This window comes from Micropterus dolomieu, linkage group LG07, assembly GCF_021292245.1.
Source record: "Micropterus dolomieu isolate WLL.071019.BEF.003 ecotype Adirondacks linkage group LG07, ASM2129224v1, whole genome shotgun sequence".
Classification (NCBI taxonomy): domain Eukaryota; kingdom Metazoa; phylum Chordata; class Actinopteri; order Centrarchiformes; family Centrarchidae; genus Micropterus; species Micropterus dolomieu.
This window is the reverse complement of record NC_060156.1, coordinates 9,787,962-9,804,387: the sequence shown is the minus strand read 5'-3', so window position 1 is coordinate 9,804,387 and position 16,426 is coordinate 9,787,962. Positions and strand designations below refer to the sequence as shown.

The following is a 16,426-nucleotide window of genomic DNA, read 5'->3' as shown; positions in this document are numbered from 1 at the left end:
TTTAGTCCCATACGCACCAGCACGTACCTTGAGATCCTCGGGCAGAGGTCTGTTGTCTGTTCCAGAGTCTCGACTGAAAACTAAAGGGGACAGAGCGTTTGCTGTCAGGGCCCCGAGGCTCTGGAACAGCCTGCCCGAGGAAATCAGGTCGGCTGAGTCAGTGAACTCTTTTAAGTCCCTTCTTAAAACATACTTTTATAGGAGAGCTTTTCCCGATCTTATTTGACTTTATTTTATCCCTTTTATTTTATTGTATTTTACTAATTTTATATTAAATTTTCATGCTCTTATCTTTTTTTTGTATTATTCTTTACACTTGTTAAAGCACTTTGTAACTTGTTTTTGAAAAGTGCTCTACAAATAAGGATTATTATTATTATTATTATAACCTGGACAAGGGTGCAGGATGGCCCTGACCCTCCCCGGGGCAAACTCCAGGCATCGGGGAGACACCGAAAGTGCCTGGAGATCCCCCACCCTCCTCAGAGAGGTGATAGCGAGGAGAAAGGTCATCTTAAGGGTCAGGTGCTTGGCCTCAGCCGACTCCAGGAGTTCGAAGGGGGCCTCAGCCAACGCTTCGAGAACCACTGCCAGGTCCCAGGTGGGAACCCTGGAATGAGTCACTGGTCTCATCCTCCGGGCTCCACGGAGGAAGCGCACGACCAGTGGAAGCCTCCCCAAGGGCCCATCACAGAGGGGCGTGGAAAGCTGCAATGGCAGCCACATACACTTTGAGCGTGGACGGGGAGAGGCCGGCGGAGGAACGGTGCTCTGCACCAGGTGGTGAACACATTCCACTTTAGGCCGTACATCCTTCTCGTGGACGGGGCTCTGGAGCTGAGCAGCGTCTCGACTGCTCCTGTCGTCAGGCCCGCCTCTAGGAAGTGCGCCCCCTCAGGGGCCAGACCCATAGCTGCCACAGGGCGGGGTGCGGGTGAAAGATCCGGCCCTCCGCCTGGGACAGCAGGTCTCTCCTCAGAGGGACCTGCCAGGGCGGGCCCTCGAGGAGCGATATTAAATCCGAGAACCACACTCGTGCCGGCCAAAAAGGGGCTACTAGTAGTAGACTGACGCCGTCCTGGCGGACCCGCTCCAGAACCCCCGGGAGCAGAGCGACTGGGGGAAACGCAGCCTCGGCCACGTCTGCACCATGGCATCCAGCCCTAGCGGGGCTGGGGGCGAGAGGGAGAACCACTGGGGACAGTGCGCCGTCTCTCGGGACGCAAACAAGTCCACGTCTATGGGGCCGAACTCTTCGCATAATAACTCCACCACCTCGGGGTGGAGTCTCCATTCCCCGGGCCTCAGCCCCTGTCTTGACAGCAGGTCTGCTCCTTGATTCTGGGTCCCAGGGATGTACATCGCTCTGAGGGACAGCAACCAGTCCTCTGCTGGGACCACAGGAGGATCTGATGTGCCAGCTTGCATAATGGGCGCGAGCGCAGACCCCCCTCGTGATTCAAATAGGCCACCACTGCCGTATTGTCGGTTCTGACAAGGATGTGGCGATCGCGGAGGGCGGGCAGAAAACTCCTCAGAGCTCTGAACATTTCCAGGCAATTTATGTGCCAAGAGAAATGATGCTCCTCCCAGGAGCCTCTCGCGAAGCGGCCGTCCATGACCGCGCCCCATCCCGTGAGTGAGGCGTCTGTTGAAATAATTGTTCGGCGACAGATCGCTCCCAACACGGGGCCTTGGGACAGGAATCAAGATTTCCTCCATACAGACAGGGAACGAAGGCACCCACTCGTAACCCATATCAGACGGAGCGGATTTCCCCTCGGGGAGAATCCCTTGGATTTTAGCCACCACTGAAGGGCTCTCATGTGCAGTAGTCCGGAAGGTATCATACCGTAACAGACATCATATTGAGTTTCTCTGAATGTGGCATAGATTGTCTTATTGCGAACAAGAGCAGGGAGTATAAGGTATGTATCAATCTATTTAAAGGACTGTGATGCTTTGAACTGAACATATTAACATTGTGCTTAAACCTGCAAAGAATCTTCAAGCAATTTAATGACAGCTGTCTGACATCATCTATAGTAGTATGACTGAAATGGCCAAGAGCTCAGACTTGTTTATAAAGAAGTTAAAAAAAAAAAAAGAAAAAAAAAAAGACAAAGATGATTAGCTTAAGACTCCTAATAGACTGAGAAATTAGCGTGTAGTAGTAGCTTTATTAAATAATAGCATTGTTGCTTTTGTGTCAAAGTTGAGGGATGACATAAAATGGTATTGCTAACACTATCTCAACTCAAGGTCCATTTACTCATCTGTTCTGGAGCTCATCAGCAGATTGAGTTACACATGGAAATCTGGATGTTCAAACTTTCCATGATTCTAAGCTTCTCTAATGTTGCGTTCCATTTACCTCTGGCCATTGTTAGCAATACCAGTTTATAACCTTGCATTACGCGGTACTGGCGCATAAAAACACCATAGAATATATAGTCCACAGATAGAAGACAGTACTGAGCGTACGACTGATAATGAGACACAAAAGACAGAAGCAGTATATCACTACAGCTTTCACTTTACTGTTGATGTACGGACAGCCATCTTGGATTTTGAGGTCAGGTTTGATAAGGTTCTTCCAGCTTTCTGGGTTGGAAGTCCGACTTCAGGGAGTGTTCCAGTTGAAATTTCTGACCGGGAAGACGGATCTATTTTGGCTTAGAAGTTTACATTGACAGTTCAGTCTTGACTTTAGAAACAGCAGTTGATAGAATAGTGTCACCTAAAGGTCAACTTATTATTAAACTTGCAAAATAAAAGGTTTTACAGTAAATGGCCCGTTACCAGTATCTCAAGAAGTCCTGGACCAGAACTAAAAGAGACCTGTTAATGAACATTTTATTCATTAAGGATCTGGAATGATGATGAGTTCTGAACACATGGTGATAGTTAGTATGTTTGTTACGATCCCCACCAAAGCTCGTAACGAAGGTGGTCGAACATAATCAGAAGAGTCGAGGAGTTGTACCAGAAGAACTTAAGTTTCTTAAATTTTGAATTCTTATTTGGTTTATTTAACTCAAACAAAATAATAAGTTTGGCTAGCGAAAACAAACAAAAGAAACGGAAGGCCTCCAGACCAGCCCACAAAGTGCTGTAGGATCTGGAGGCTTCCCCTCTATCCTAAACCAATCCCTAACTACCAGTCCCATCAGAAATATAAGAAAAAAACAACAATTAAAAGAATACAAATCGGCAGCAGTCTCAGTCAGTCTGCTGCTGCGATGGCTGGAAGGTGGACAAGAGAGAGAGCCAAGCACCCAGCCCCCTCTTTGTTTTTTGTTTCTTCCCTTGTCAATGTATCAGTGTTTTTTATGTATTACCATTTGCTCCATAACTAAATATAATACCACTTTTTAATGACTCTTTCTGCAAATAATGATTGAGTATCACTAATTTTAAATATTCCAATAATGTCGCTATTTTCACTAAAACTCACATTTAGTGATAATGTGAGCTTATTTGCGATTAGATGTGCTATGTGAGTCTTAAAAACAGATGAACATGTAAATTCATTAAAGCTGACTTCCATTTAACACTAGAACCACCAGGGTTCGTTGTATACCTATAACCCGCTATAAAAATGCAGTGATTTTGTAATTATTTCTGCTACATGTTGCTCCAACACACTTTTGGAAACATTCAACACCTTGGCTGTGCATTTCCTTTAAACACCATCATATTTCAGGCATTTACAGAACGTTTATTCTATTCATTGTCTTCACCGTGCAGGTCGATCGCTTGCGCTGCGCATCTGTGAAGTGCAGATTCACACGCGGCGGCTCTTTTGATGTCATCCACTCTCCGCTGTTATAGATGTTATAGCCTAGTTATATTCTAAACACAGCTTCTGTTCTGCTTGTTTTTTTCGGACTTCATCGGGCATCCAGAGAACAAAAGTTTGAAAGTCCAAGTAAAAGTTGGCTACTTATTCGAAATAAACGATTATTATCAATTCCAAAATTCACAGTGGATTTTTACCCAACGGAAAAATGTATAATGATCACTTTTACTAAAAAATACAGAGCATTGGAAAAGTTAGGCTATAGCTGGTCAAAAAGCACACGAGGGAGCCACACGCTCTCTTGAAGGGACCACAGAACAAACCTCTATCACAGGGGAAAAACTAGGCTGCTGCAGCATTAGTTTTGATGATCATGTAGCCTACACAAAAGCTATAAGCAGCAGCCTTTATGCATGTTTACTTCATACAAGTGGATCGCTGTCAGATAATGACCCGTCACAGGCAGAATCAACCTAGGACACATCGCTCGTGTGTGTGTGTGTGTGTGTGTGTGTGTGTGTGTGTGTGTATATATATGTATATATATGTGTGTGTGTGTGTGTGTGTGTGTGTGTGTGTGTATGTATGTATATATGTATATGTGTATGTATATATATATATGTGTGTGTGTGTGTGTATGTGTGTGTATATATATATATATATATATATATATATATATATATATATATATATATATATATATATATATATATATAAAATATAATGTTTTGTTATCAGTTACTTTTCTCACTCATATAGGAACTAAAACCTTCGTGTAGCAGAACCAAAACAGAATATCATTTTTCATAATAACAGAGTAAGGTTAAATTTAACAACACTACACTTTAATCAAAGAGGGATTTGCAGACATACTGCACAAGACATAGGGGTCTACCTGCGAGTCAGCGATGAACACCACAAGCAGCCCTGTTGCTTGGTTACTGTGCTTGCAGTGAATCGTGACTCTAATGGCCCTGGGCTGCTGAGGTAGAATTAGCTCAACTGAACAGGATTTGAGACTTTGCTTATACATAATTTGGTCTTTTCTGTTTGTGAGAACCAGTTGAAGGAAAGCAAAATAAGTGGATTTTTTCTGTGTTGGCTGACATAACAAGGAATCATGAATATATTTAGATTTCTCACTTGCGCTGCTTCTCTCTCACTCCTACCCTAACATTCTTGGCCAACACCAAAGACAAGAAAACTGCAGTTATACTCTACAAAGTAGTACGCAGAACCAAAAGCTGATGTAATGGTCACTGCAGGGTGAAAACAGTCCATCAATGACAACTATGGATTATTCACGTAGTTGTTATTCATTCGCATTTTGTCCATGTTTTCCCCATCCCAATTCCCCTTTTTACTTTTTGACTATAAACAAATACAACATCCCTTGGCTGTATTAATTAATCTAATTCCTACAACTTTTTTAAACTTATGAAAAATTATTCCCCACAGCACACTGACATTTTGGGTCAGATGATGCCCCAGTCTGTGCAAATGCCCTTGTGCCATTTAATACTGCCGTTTGAGTTTATTCTGCTATGAGATGAATGATCCAATGAAGCTTTGCTGTGACGTATGCAGTCCTCCCTCCCACAATAAATGTCTTATTGGAAAACCAAACCAGAGGATTTTTACAGTAACTGTGCTTGTGCGTGTGCGTGTGTACTCAGTGAACTTTATAATGATGAAGCCCCATTGGTTTCAGTCTAGTTCACACCACTTGCATGTTCACTGACAGAACGTAGCAGTTGGTTGTTTCAAACATCAGCCATACCTTTTGCGGATCCAAATCAAGCCCCGACACAGTGGTTTAGATGTGTTTCTGAATAATGAAACACTCCTCATGGCTCCTGTATTAGACGTAACATCACTACCACTGAGTGGTGGTAATGAGTACGGATCACCCCTGAATCTCAAATTTACAAAAAAATCTGTTTTGTCTGCTGGTGGAGCAGCAGGCTTACAGAGAGACCACATTTACTATGTAGATAGGAACTGACCCCTCTAGTTTTCTAATCTGACTTTAGTCTGTGACCAGAGTAACAGTGGGATGTGCTATTTGTGGATCTTACAGTGCTATAGGTAGATGTAGTGGCTGTTGCTTAAGAAAAAGAAACAAGTGCAGAGGTATCCCAAGTTACCTGCGGAAGCTGAGGCATGAAGTAGTCAAATAGCTGGAGGAAGGTTGCCAAGGATTTACAGGCAGATCAATATCAGCAGTCTTTGGAGAGTTGTGTGTCTGTAAATGGAACCTGAAGCAGTTATGCTTAGAGGGGTATTAAATAACGTAAAACTAACTGTATTTCCCTATAATAGCATCAGCCTTGTGTTAGATGAGTAGTGTATTGGAATCACTTAATTCCTTTGTATAGCCTTGTACTATCAATTTGCCAGAATGGCATGATCATACTCAGATGTATGTATGATTCCATGCATCTTTAGAGGGTGTTAACACTAAGGCATCTATGGAGATGATGACCATTTCTCATGATAAGAATGACTCTGCTTCTGATTTGACATAACTAGCGTATTGAATCATGTAACATTCTTTACTGTTTGGGGATTTTTAAATGCAAACTTACAAACTTGCAATGACACAGCTCTGTCTTGAGGTCAGTAAGCTAAATTTTTTAATCTCAAACATATCTCAACAGCACATCATCTCGTGTTTCAATGCAGCTGTATAATGTTGTGTGTAAGTTGGATGTTTAAAACAGAGGCTCTGGTGTGGGAGGGAAAGCAACCTGATTTTAATGCATGTCTGGTGCAAACACACTGACATACAGAGCAGACATCATGTGAGAGAAGACTTAATTTTGTTTCAGTGGACTGTAACATTCTTTTGTTGTTTCTGTTATGTAAAAATGGAGCTTTATTGCTAAACAGGGTGTAGTTAAATGCACTTGTGTGAATGTGTTTAAAATGCAGAGCAGGTTCAGCTGCAGACTCAGTTTGAAACATACAGTATTATACACGCGTAAATCCAACTATATAAATAGATCAGTTGTCATCAACAGAAAACTTCAAAACTGGGGTTCCAGGCTGGAACTCTTGAAAAATAAAACTTTATTCTAATCAAAAAATGCACAAGAATTATCTTCAATACAGCTACCTTACCTACAGTTCTTTAAAAGTCATGCATATAGATACATTTTCTACACCGTTTGAAGTCTATTACAAAAATGGATGAATGAGACTAAATAAATAAAAAAGTCATTTGGCCAAAACTTTGGTATTGAGGAGAGCCGAAAAGTTTCACATTCACAGAGGCCCCAAAATAAAAACAAACAAAATAAACCACTGATCATAAAAAAAGCAAAACAAGACGAGAAAAAACACTGGACCACAGTAACACTGCTCTTAGGGATTTACTTCAGCTTGAGTGAAAAGCCAGTGTAATTACCCTCTCTGGTACCAATTATAATAAGTCACCTTTACATGGAGGTTATAAGTTGTATTTATTAATAATAATCAATTCTTTCATTCTTTAAAGCTTACTTATAAGACAGTAGAACAATTTTGGGATTGCGAAACATTTCTTTGGCTGGGTGCTTATCCTCCTCCAGCATGACGCTTGTTTTGTCTTTGTAGTTCTTCAGAAAGTTTACAGACTTAAATTGCTATATGAACCATTTCTTAATTATTAACGTTTGTTCATAAATTGTATGTAAATGCTGGTCTGTAAAGCATTAGTAAGTAAATTGGCTAGTAATAAAACAATTCATTGCTTTTAAAACAGGTTTATAAGTATTGTATGTTGTTGTGTTTTGGTCTAGGTAACCCCTGAAAGACTGCAACTCTAGTTGTTATACAAAGGGAACCAAGGGGAACAGAAGGAAGCTTTAGCCCTGCTGGTTAGCCACTCTGTGTTTGCTGTCTTTCTGCCGGTAGTGGAAGAGGCTGGTAGTGTCGAGCTCACCCGCATGGCCAATAGCTTCTGCAAACAGCTTCACCACCTAATACACACAGAAAAACAATTTACGCCAAAGCCCATCAAGTGTGAAAGGTAGATATTATGTCGGTGTAAATTGAGCACATCACCACTTTTCTCCAGTCACTGGTAGTTTGACATTTACTGACCTGGTAATTAGTGATTAGGGGAACCGCATGGTCGATAGCCATTCTGCGGATGAGGAAGTTATCCCTCAGATGGCGCGAGTTGTTATTGGGCAAGTTGACCACCAGGTCAATATCTCCCTCGTTGATCAGTCTATAAACACAAACACAGTGTCAGAGATAACAGAATCAAACCAATAAATGTAAACTAATGCAATGCAATACCTGTTATAATACAATTAAATCAAACGACTTCCTATAATCAGATAGTTGTTTGTACTGTTGATCCCACTAAGAATCAGCATCTATCTCTGCAGCTCTTTGCAGCTTTTAGCTACTTTCAGCGCACTAGTTTGGTTCTGCAGTCCATATAATTGTGTCCCAATGGCTTTTACTGATCTTCTTATTTAAAACTGTTAGCAGGTGATCATACACTACATGCCAAGCACAAAATGGAGAGCAAAAGTCAACCAGTAATGATTATGTAAATCACCAGTCTCACAAGTATATACTAAAGTGACCCTTAATCTTGTAAGTAGGCAATCCTTTACTAATATGTTTGCTGTATGAACTTGTTAAGCCAGTAGTATATAACAGCTCTGCTGTTTGTTTGTCTGCCTCCTAGTGGTCAAAATTAAAATGCCCAGTATTGGCCTAATCTTCTGTACATGTAATTACAATGTGCTAAATAAAGCTAAATCTATCTCATGTTTTAGGCTAGTTGGGCAGACACGAAGACAGACACACGAAGACACACGCGCGCACACGCACACACGTATCATTCAAATAATTTAAAGAAATACAATTCCTGGAACTTTTACTTTTTAATGAAAACAAAATTTAGCTTATTAGATATTTCCTTGACCCCACAACGAGCTGTCAAAATAATGTGAACACCTTGCAAAAAAGAACAATTTGAATTAGTTTTGTTTACCTCTTAAATATAATGAAAAGGAAAAACTGAGGCATATTTTATAGTGATGCAGCATAACTACCCACGGAAACTTATATGCGTTGTAGACCTCCAGTGTATTTTGGACATGAGGAGAAATAAATATGGAATCCTCAACAGTAATTGTTTGTTTTTTATTATTATTCACTCTCTCACACACAAATGTGCGGCAAATTGCTTTTTACCATTTGAAGGCCTCTGACGGACAGCATGGCAATAGGCCTGAATTCTCATAGAAAATGTGGAGAATAGACAACAGTGGCAACAAAGGTCATGTTCTTCTCTATAAAGAGTTGGCCTCTACGCCACCTTGCACAGCTGATGCCAGCCAGCCGTATGTGTGTATCTGTGTGTGTTGTATTGGTCTAGGCCTATTAAATTCCCTTTACATCCTCCTCTTCACCAGCTCATTTCCAAACATATGGCCCAGATGGCTTCATTGTAGCATGATCATGACTTGTTTGTGGGATCATTACCTGAAAATTGCTGTCACAGTCAGCCTGCTACGATTATTCTGTGTTGCTAGAACGTTTGAAAAAGGTTGTACCTTTGACAACTGAACATGTTTTTAACTACAGCAAAAGTGAATGGCATAACATCTATGTTTAATTTAAAAAATAACTGTAAGAAATGCAGTGCAATCAACTAAAATGTCTATTAAAGTGTTATGTTTGCTTTGTTGTTGGCCATGGCTAAATGAAAACCCAGATGTTTCAGCTGTTTTTTTGATTTCCCTCCCTTGACTTGGCATTGCTCTGACTTAAGACTTTCCTCATCCTCCTTTTTCAAGCCCTAATTCTGGCTAATGCAATGATTCTGGACTTCTAAGTCTGCTGCATCTTCTTTGATCTTATCAGCATATTACAGAGCTAATGAAGGGGCTATGCCCTTAGATCTTAAGGCAGTATCTGATTATAGTAGATATCCCTATTTTGAATCTAATGAATCACAGATGATGTTTTACTTAAGCTTTGCCTCAAGAAACCATAAGCAAGTCTTAGCTTCTGAGTTTTGGCTAAGAATTTCACATTAGTGGGCTTTGTTTTCCACATTTCCATGAATATGTTGAATTCAGTCATCAATTTAGTGTTCAAAGTGAATAGTTCCCAACCTCTTAATACTGGGCAAACTGGTGTCTCCTCCCTTCTCAGTGGGCCAGGCAACTGGAGTGGCAGGCACATCATTGGCACACAGCCAGGCAGAGGTGGCTTCTGTAGCATAGAGCTAGAGGACAGAAATAAGGCAACATTACAACACATATACAGAATGTCATAAACAATACTGAGGTGGCTGAGGTAAGTGTTTTTAATCTGTTAATAAGGTTAGAAGCATAAGAACCAGAAAGGTGAAAATTGTAGAGGAAAACAGTATTTTAGATCTTCAATGAAAAAGTGTGGTCTATAGTGTTTGATACATGCAAGCTTTCAGTACTCACCTTGAATCCCTCCTCTTTCAGGTGGTGAGCTGTAGCCAGGAAATTGGGTCGGAACGAATGCTGGACGGGAGGGAAGCAAAAAGAAACGAAGAAGCAAAATGCAGCATTAGAAATCAGGAAAACAAGTCTTTTGGCTGTTCATCCAAAATGGTTCACAGCAACTGTAGGGGAAACAATCCATCATGTGCAGGTCAACTTTGAAATTACATTTAAATGTAAGACTATAAAACAACTCTGTAACAATGTAAAAAGTGCCCCTGGTACATTATTGTCAAGTCGTTCCCAGACTTCAGGGAATACTCAGACGCTCACTTTTTGTTGCGTTATAGTTGATTGTAACAAAATGTTGTAGTATATTATTTTATGATATAAGATGTGATGACAGTCACTGTGGAGCGAGAAATCTTATCAGTAGGTAGTATGAGCAACGTTGAGTAAGACAGGAGTGCTATGGGGCAGCTTTTCAAACACTGGACTGTTTTTTTTTGCTTACTCTGCCAGGATGGTTTTGCAGTCCGTGTTTTCACAATCAGCCAGTGGAAGAGTTCTCTGGCAGTGCATGTGTTTGCTGTGACTGTGTTACAACTCTCGCTGAATAAGAAACATGCGTCTTTTCCCGAGTTCTCGCCGTCTTGTGTAGATCTGCACTGTTTGCCTCCCTTTGATACAACTTAAGGGTAACTGGTATTCAACATGTTTCCTTTGGAAATCTGGGTTTGGTGCCAGCTGTAGTTTTTTCAAGAATATTGGTCAAATCAAGTTTTGGTATCTGCGGTTTATTTTAACACGTTATCTAGGTATTTTTCATGCTTCAGTTTAGTTTTGTGTGGGTAATAAATGTACCAATCTACAGCCAGGCAGTTGACGACATTGATGCTGAAAAGGAAAAACTGAGGCATATTTTATAGTGATGCAGCATAACTACCCACGGAAACTTATATGCGTTGTAGACCTCCAGTGTATTTTGGACATGAGGAGAAATAAATATGGAATCCTCGACAGTAATTGTTTGTTTTTTGTCAAACTTTTATGTGCATGAAACTGTGAACTCCTCTTCCAAGGGAAATTTATTTATATAGCACATTTCATACCCATAGGCAACCCAAAGTGCTTTAGAGTATCCAGGCAAAAGTAAAAACTAATGATAAAAACAATAAAAGCAAGCAAGCAGAAGACAAACAATAAAGGCAAACAGTCAAAAACAGAGTAAAAGCAAGATAGATAGATAGATAGATAGATAGATAGATAAAATCAATGAAAAGCACACAGAGGATTGTTTTTTACCAAGTCTGGAAAAAAAGTTCAGCGTCTTCTTAAATATGTCTCTCCTAACTTTCTCTGTTTCTCCAATTATGCCTTACTTATTTGTGGCCAGCTAAGTTGTCTGATTTGATGAGGAGGGATCTCTCAGGCACTCTCAGATTTTCGGTGAGGTTCAGGCTTTTACTGGGACACCCAAAGGCTTTGGAGATTGACCCTGAAGCCACTCCAGAAATTACAGCAGTGTGTGTCAAGGTTACATTAATTCCACTTTTTGAATTACTTTTACTTTCTATGATTTCAAGATTTCCTTTATTTTAATTTTTTCATTTTTGATACATATATTCATATTGTGACAAACTTATTAATTCTTATTATTTGAGCATTTTTTGTGTGATTTTATTATCAAGTCAACAGACAACAAAACAAGTGGAAAGGGAGATGGTCCACACTTGGAGACTTATTTCAGTAATATAAGAAACCCCCTTGTTGTCTGTTACTGTTAACACATTTGAATGTGATTGTGATCAGTGGTCAGTTGACTGCTCAGTCAGATTGTAGTGTAGGTGTTCACCCCTGTATATAAAAACTATTCTTACACTATGTAAAATATGATAAATTTGCCAGGTCATTACATTTTATTGCGAATTAAAAATGAAGCTCATATAAACAAAACTACATGCAAAAAAGTAAAGGAATCTGAATTTCTGAAGATAATATACTAACACAGTTCAGGATAAGGCAAAGCTTTGCCTTACAAACAAAAATAATCTAGATAATCCTTTTAAAGCTTGAACAGATCTGAGGTCCCACAATTCCAGCAACACGTGTAATAGTGCAGCATCCTGCAGGTTCCCTGTTGATTTGGATTGCTGATGAGTTTAAGAATTTCAGTTTGTCGCACAAACAGCATATAAAGGAAGAATTAATCTTTTTGTAAAGCACATGTTAGAAATCAACTTCAAAAGACCCACTTAATGAATTCCACCAAACATACTGAAAGTGCTGAAAACTCCTTTGTGAGTTGTTGCTGCTAATTTGCAACTGATTTCGTTCAACCTGGGTGTCCTTCAGCTGAGTAAACAATATGCTTGCTAAAATTACTGCTGCCTCACCAAAACCACTGTGATATGGTTTGATTTTTTGTATATTCTGCAGCCTACCTTAATAAGTCTTATATGACATACAGGTTTCTAATTTGGTTTGCAATGTTGACACATGGTGTTGGTACAAAAAAAAGGTACAGCTAATTAAAAAGAGAAGAACAGTGAGAATTGCACAGCGTGAGACAGAGACAATGGCAAGAGTTGGACGGTCACAGTTAAGTAGACAACTAATCTTAATTAGTATACTTATCTTAATATACTAATATTGTCCAGTATCCACTATGTACTCTTTTTTCATATTATATCATTTTTTCTGTAAGTATAGAAGAAAGGGGCAACACACACACCGACAGCGTGTGACGTGCATCAAAACACCAGCATCCATTACTGTCTGTGGAAACTCGCACACCGGGGGGGCGCCTTGACACTTGTCATTGCTAGATGACCCACATCAATTCATCAGGACACACCACTGTTGTATTTTCCAACACTGATTCGTATCAGCTTTACCAGAAAAGCTGCTGTTGTATCACATTTAAACCGGTCTTGCTACTTTTTCTGCCTATATGTTGCATCAAGTGTGTGCTATGATGCATGTTGCATTAAAGACCTGTTTTAGCTTATTGGTTTGGCCAGGTGAGAAGCCACGGCAAAACAGGCCTCTTTTTAAAAGCTGATTTTTTTAGTGCTCTTTTTAATTACACCCTCTTCTTCTGCAATAGTTTAATGGCACCAGACTAAAAAATGTGTGCCATCTACTGCTTATCTTGATGAACCAACTAGCACATTAATCAGTATTTTTTTTTCACCAATTTTCTCAAAATTCAGAAGTTTTAATCCTCCTGCCACACTTCCTCAAAACCACTGGAGGTAAATCACATCTGTGTTGCTGTGTGTTCTGGATCTGTCAGCCTAAAGTGTTGCTGCTTGTCAGCTAGTTACAGCGCGCGTGTGACCCCAAGTACAGTTACTTGCCTTGAAGTGGACGTGTTCCCCAGGAGCACCAATTATACAGCTAGTGTTGTGAATGCTTTGTTAAACCCGCATTAGTCAAACTTGCAGTTTGGCAACCTAGGGTGGCAGCAAGACTTAATTACCGAAACTCATGAAATGCAGTGTCATTAAAAACAGGGCAGTGCTCAGGCTTACATTTTGTTCTTTTCTGCGGCTGACGATTGGGGAAAAAGCGGAAAGATGTTTTTCCAGCAAGCCTATCCAGCAATGGTGACTCAAGACTTCTTTTGTCAGAGCACTTGATTAAAGAGTTTTTTATTTTATTTAACTAGTTTTGTCATTTTTGTGAGATGTTTCACTGTAGGAGATTTTTATAATGAGGATTATTGTTTGTTTGGATAGTTATTGACTGAATTTTATGTCTGTGTAGTTCCTTTTATTATATATATATATATATAGCAGCATCAGGTTTACTCATCTTATCGACTCATCTGAGGGGCATTGACAATTCTGCTAACTGATGGGTATTGCAACCTGTCTGGGTCATTCACACAGTCACTTGAGAGCGGTTGTCTTTACTTCACGTGAGAGTTGTCAAGAGTCGCAAGAATCAAGGTGTGAAACAAACTGAGGAGAGCCAGGCTGGCATCGTAAGAAGCTGAAAGAATTGGGCCACCTGTTCAGAAGGCACCATGCATTTGGTGTTTTGTGGGCAGGAGGCACCAAAAGGAAACACAAACAGGAGGCAAGTGGACTTCCAGATGGCTGTAGTCTTACCTGAATACCAATCAGGATGCCCTTCTGCGGTAGCTTGAAGCCTGTGGAGAGCATAGCCTTCAGGAAGGCTGAATAAATGTTGGGTCCAAAACATGCTACCTGCAATAAAACAAATGGATGCACATGAATCACTGTTAACACAGACTCCAAATTATATAGGAGAAAAGAAAACAAGGATGAACACAAAAGTGTGTGTGTGTGTGTGTGTGTGTGTGTGTGTGTGTGTGTGTGTGTGTGTGTTTACATACTTCGCCTGTGGAGGCCATCTCACAGCGAAGCACAGGGTCTGCATCTCTCAGCCGTGGCCAGGAGAACATGGGTGCCTGGTGCAAGAAGGGAAGTGGTAGATTTGTTTTAACATGCTTTTGAAGTAATAGGACATGATCACATGTGATGCTAATGAACCACTGTTGAAACAACAGCGCTTCTTTTGAAAACATCTCCTTGTTAGCTGTAACCAGTGGTTACTACAAGTCACAATGTTATGCGTTCAGTTGGACCTTTACCAAAAAGGCAAATCTCATGACAGTTAACCATTAAATTGAAAAAATGTATTATCTAGACCCCATAAATGGAGTCATTTCAGGGATTTCATGCCACTGCTGCCACCTAGAGGTGAAGTTAAGCTTGTTTTCCCTTAAACAGTAACAAGTGACCAAGCCTGTGGCACTTGTATAACTTGCTTATGGGATAATAAATGGCAAATCATTCAATAATGATGAATAAAAGCTCATACACACTAACAATAAAAGTGTTTCTCAACCAATACTATTTATTATTTAATTTTGTCTTATGCAAACCACCATTTCTGCTTCAACCGAGAGCACATCAGAGAAAAAGAGGGCGAGGCATGGTAACACAGAGAGTTAAAGAGATTAGTGCTACAACTGCTGGTGCAGACAGACTAAAAAGGGAAAGTCTGAAAAGAAAGTACGCTTCTCAAATGGCCACCAGTCACTGTAACAGCCTGTTTGACATGCTGTCGCCACACTGAGAAGAAGGGGAAAAGGTGGGTGGCCTGAGTGATAGAGCAACACAGCAGGGTGAGCGAGAAGGGGAGCGGGAGCGAGAGACGGAAAAAGAGAGAAGAGAGAGAGGAGAGGGGAAGAAGAGATAAGAGGGGAAAGAATCTTGAAACAACTGACTTGAGTGGAGAGAGTGAATGAGAAGACTTAAGAGGAGAAGAGGCGGAATAAAAGGAAGGAACAAAAAGAGGAGATGGGGAGGAGAGAATGATTTAAAGGAAAGTGCAGGAACAAGAGCAGGAGACAGTAGCTTCTCGTTATTGTATTACAGACAAATTAAGAACAGTGGGGCGCCATGTGGAAAGCCATTCTTATTTCTCCATTTAAAAGCAGACAACCCCCATTACCTTGAAGAGAGAGAGCCAGTGTGGCGCAGTTCATGAGTATGCGCTAGCGCGCGCACGCACGCTTGCGCACACAGAGGCAAGGGCCACTAGGGGGGGGGATTCATCCTTGAAGCGGGCCATCTAATCAGCTGAATGTAATGTTAGCATACTAATGTAAGAAGGGGCGAAGAGAAGGGACTGCAGACAGGGAACCAGCATCGCTTATCATGGCTTTTATTCAAAAGAGTCTGTGAAAGACGGAGAAGTATGCAGAGATAAAATGGCAGAATGTAACCAAGAAAGAAAATGAAATAGAGGGAGAGGAACACATCAGAGAGGGAATAACAGTGATAGTGAACTTTTAATTGTGCAATAAAAGAGACAAGAAACTACAATAAAAAGAGGACAATCTGAAATACAGAAGATGAGCGACACCAACACATTTGCTTGTGGGTCTCTGTGTAAATCCAGAACAGTGGTTTTGTACATAATTCCACATTTCACTGACCATACCAACTGTAGAAACAAATGTGCAGCCACCACTTAACTATGAAGCAGGAAGTGGAAATATAACTATAAACAAGAGCTGTTAGAAATTTGGCAGTGGAGATTTAAATTGCCTGAAAATGAGAAACTGCACATAAGCCTTCAAGAACCGAATTATGAAGTTGTAATAGTTTGTCCTCAAATTGCAAGGGTGCGTCTCTGGGACAGAATGTATGTGACA

General features: G+C 40.5%; 1 protein-coding gene and 1 long non-coding RNA gene across 2 annotated transcripts in view; one reads left to right on the top strand and one right to left on the bottom strand.

The window, feature by feature from the left end:
- LOC123973558 overlaps positions 1 to 11,252 on the top strand; it is a 73,704-nt gene extending 62,452 nt beyond the window's left edge. Inside the window, exon 2 of the long non-coding RNA XR_006825641.1 lies at positions 10,273 to 11,252. This is a non-coding gene — a long non-coding RNA (uncharacterized LOC123973558). The remainder of the gene's footprint in view (positions 1 to 10,272) is intronic.
- The window catches only part of cps1 (carbamoyl-phosphate synthase 1, mitochondrial), a 57,539-nt gene continuing 47,951 nt past the window's right edge, over positions 6,839 to 16,426 (bottom strand). Inside the window, exons 33-38 of the mRNA XM_046053694.1 lie at positions 14,597 to 14,671; positions 14,349 to 14,447; positions 10,252 to 10,311; positions 9,928 to 10,040; positions 7,889 to 8,018; positions 6,839 to 7,764 (exon numbers count right to left, since the gene is read on the bottom strand). Coding sequence (XP_045909650.1) covers positions 7,651 to 7,764; positions 7,889 to 8,018; positions 9,928 to 10,040; positions 10,252 to 10,311; positions 14,349 to 14,447; positions 14,597 to 14,671 — 591 coding nt within the window. The 3' untranslated portion in view covers positions 6,839 to 7,650. The remainder of the gene's footprint in view (positions 7,765 to 7,888; positions 8,019 to 9,927; positions 10,041 to 10,251; positions 10,312 to 14,348; positions 14,448 to 14,596; positions 14,672 to 16,426) is intronic.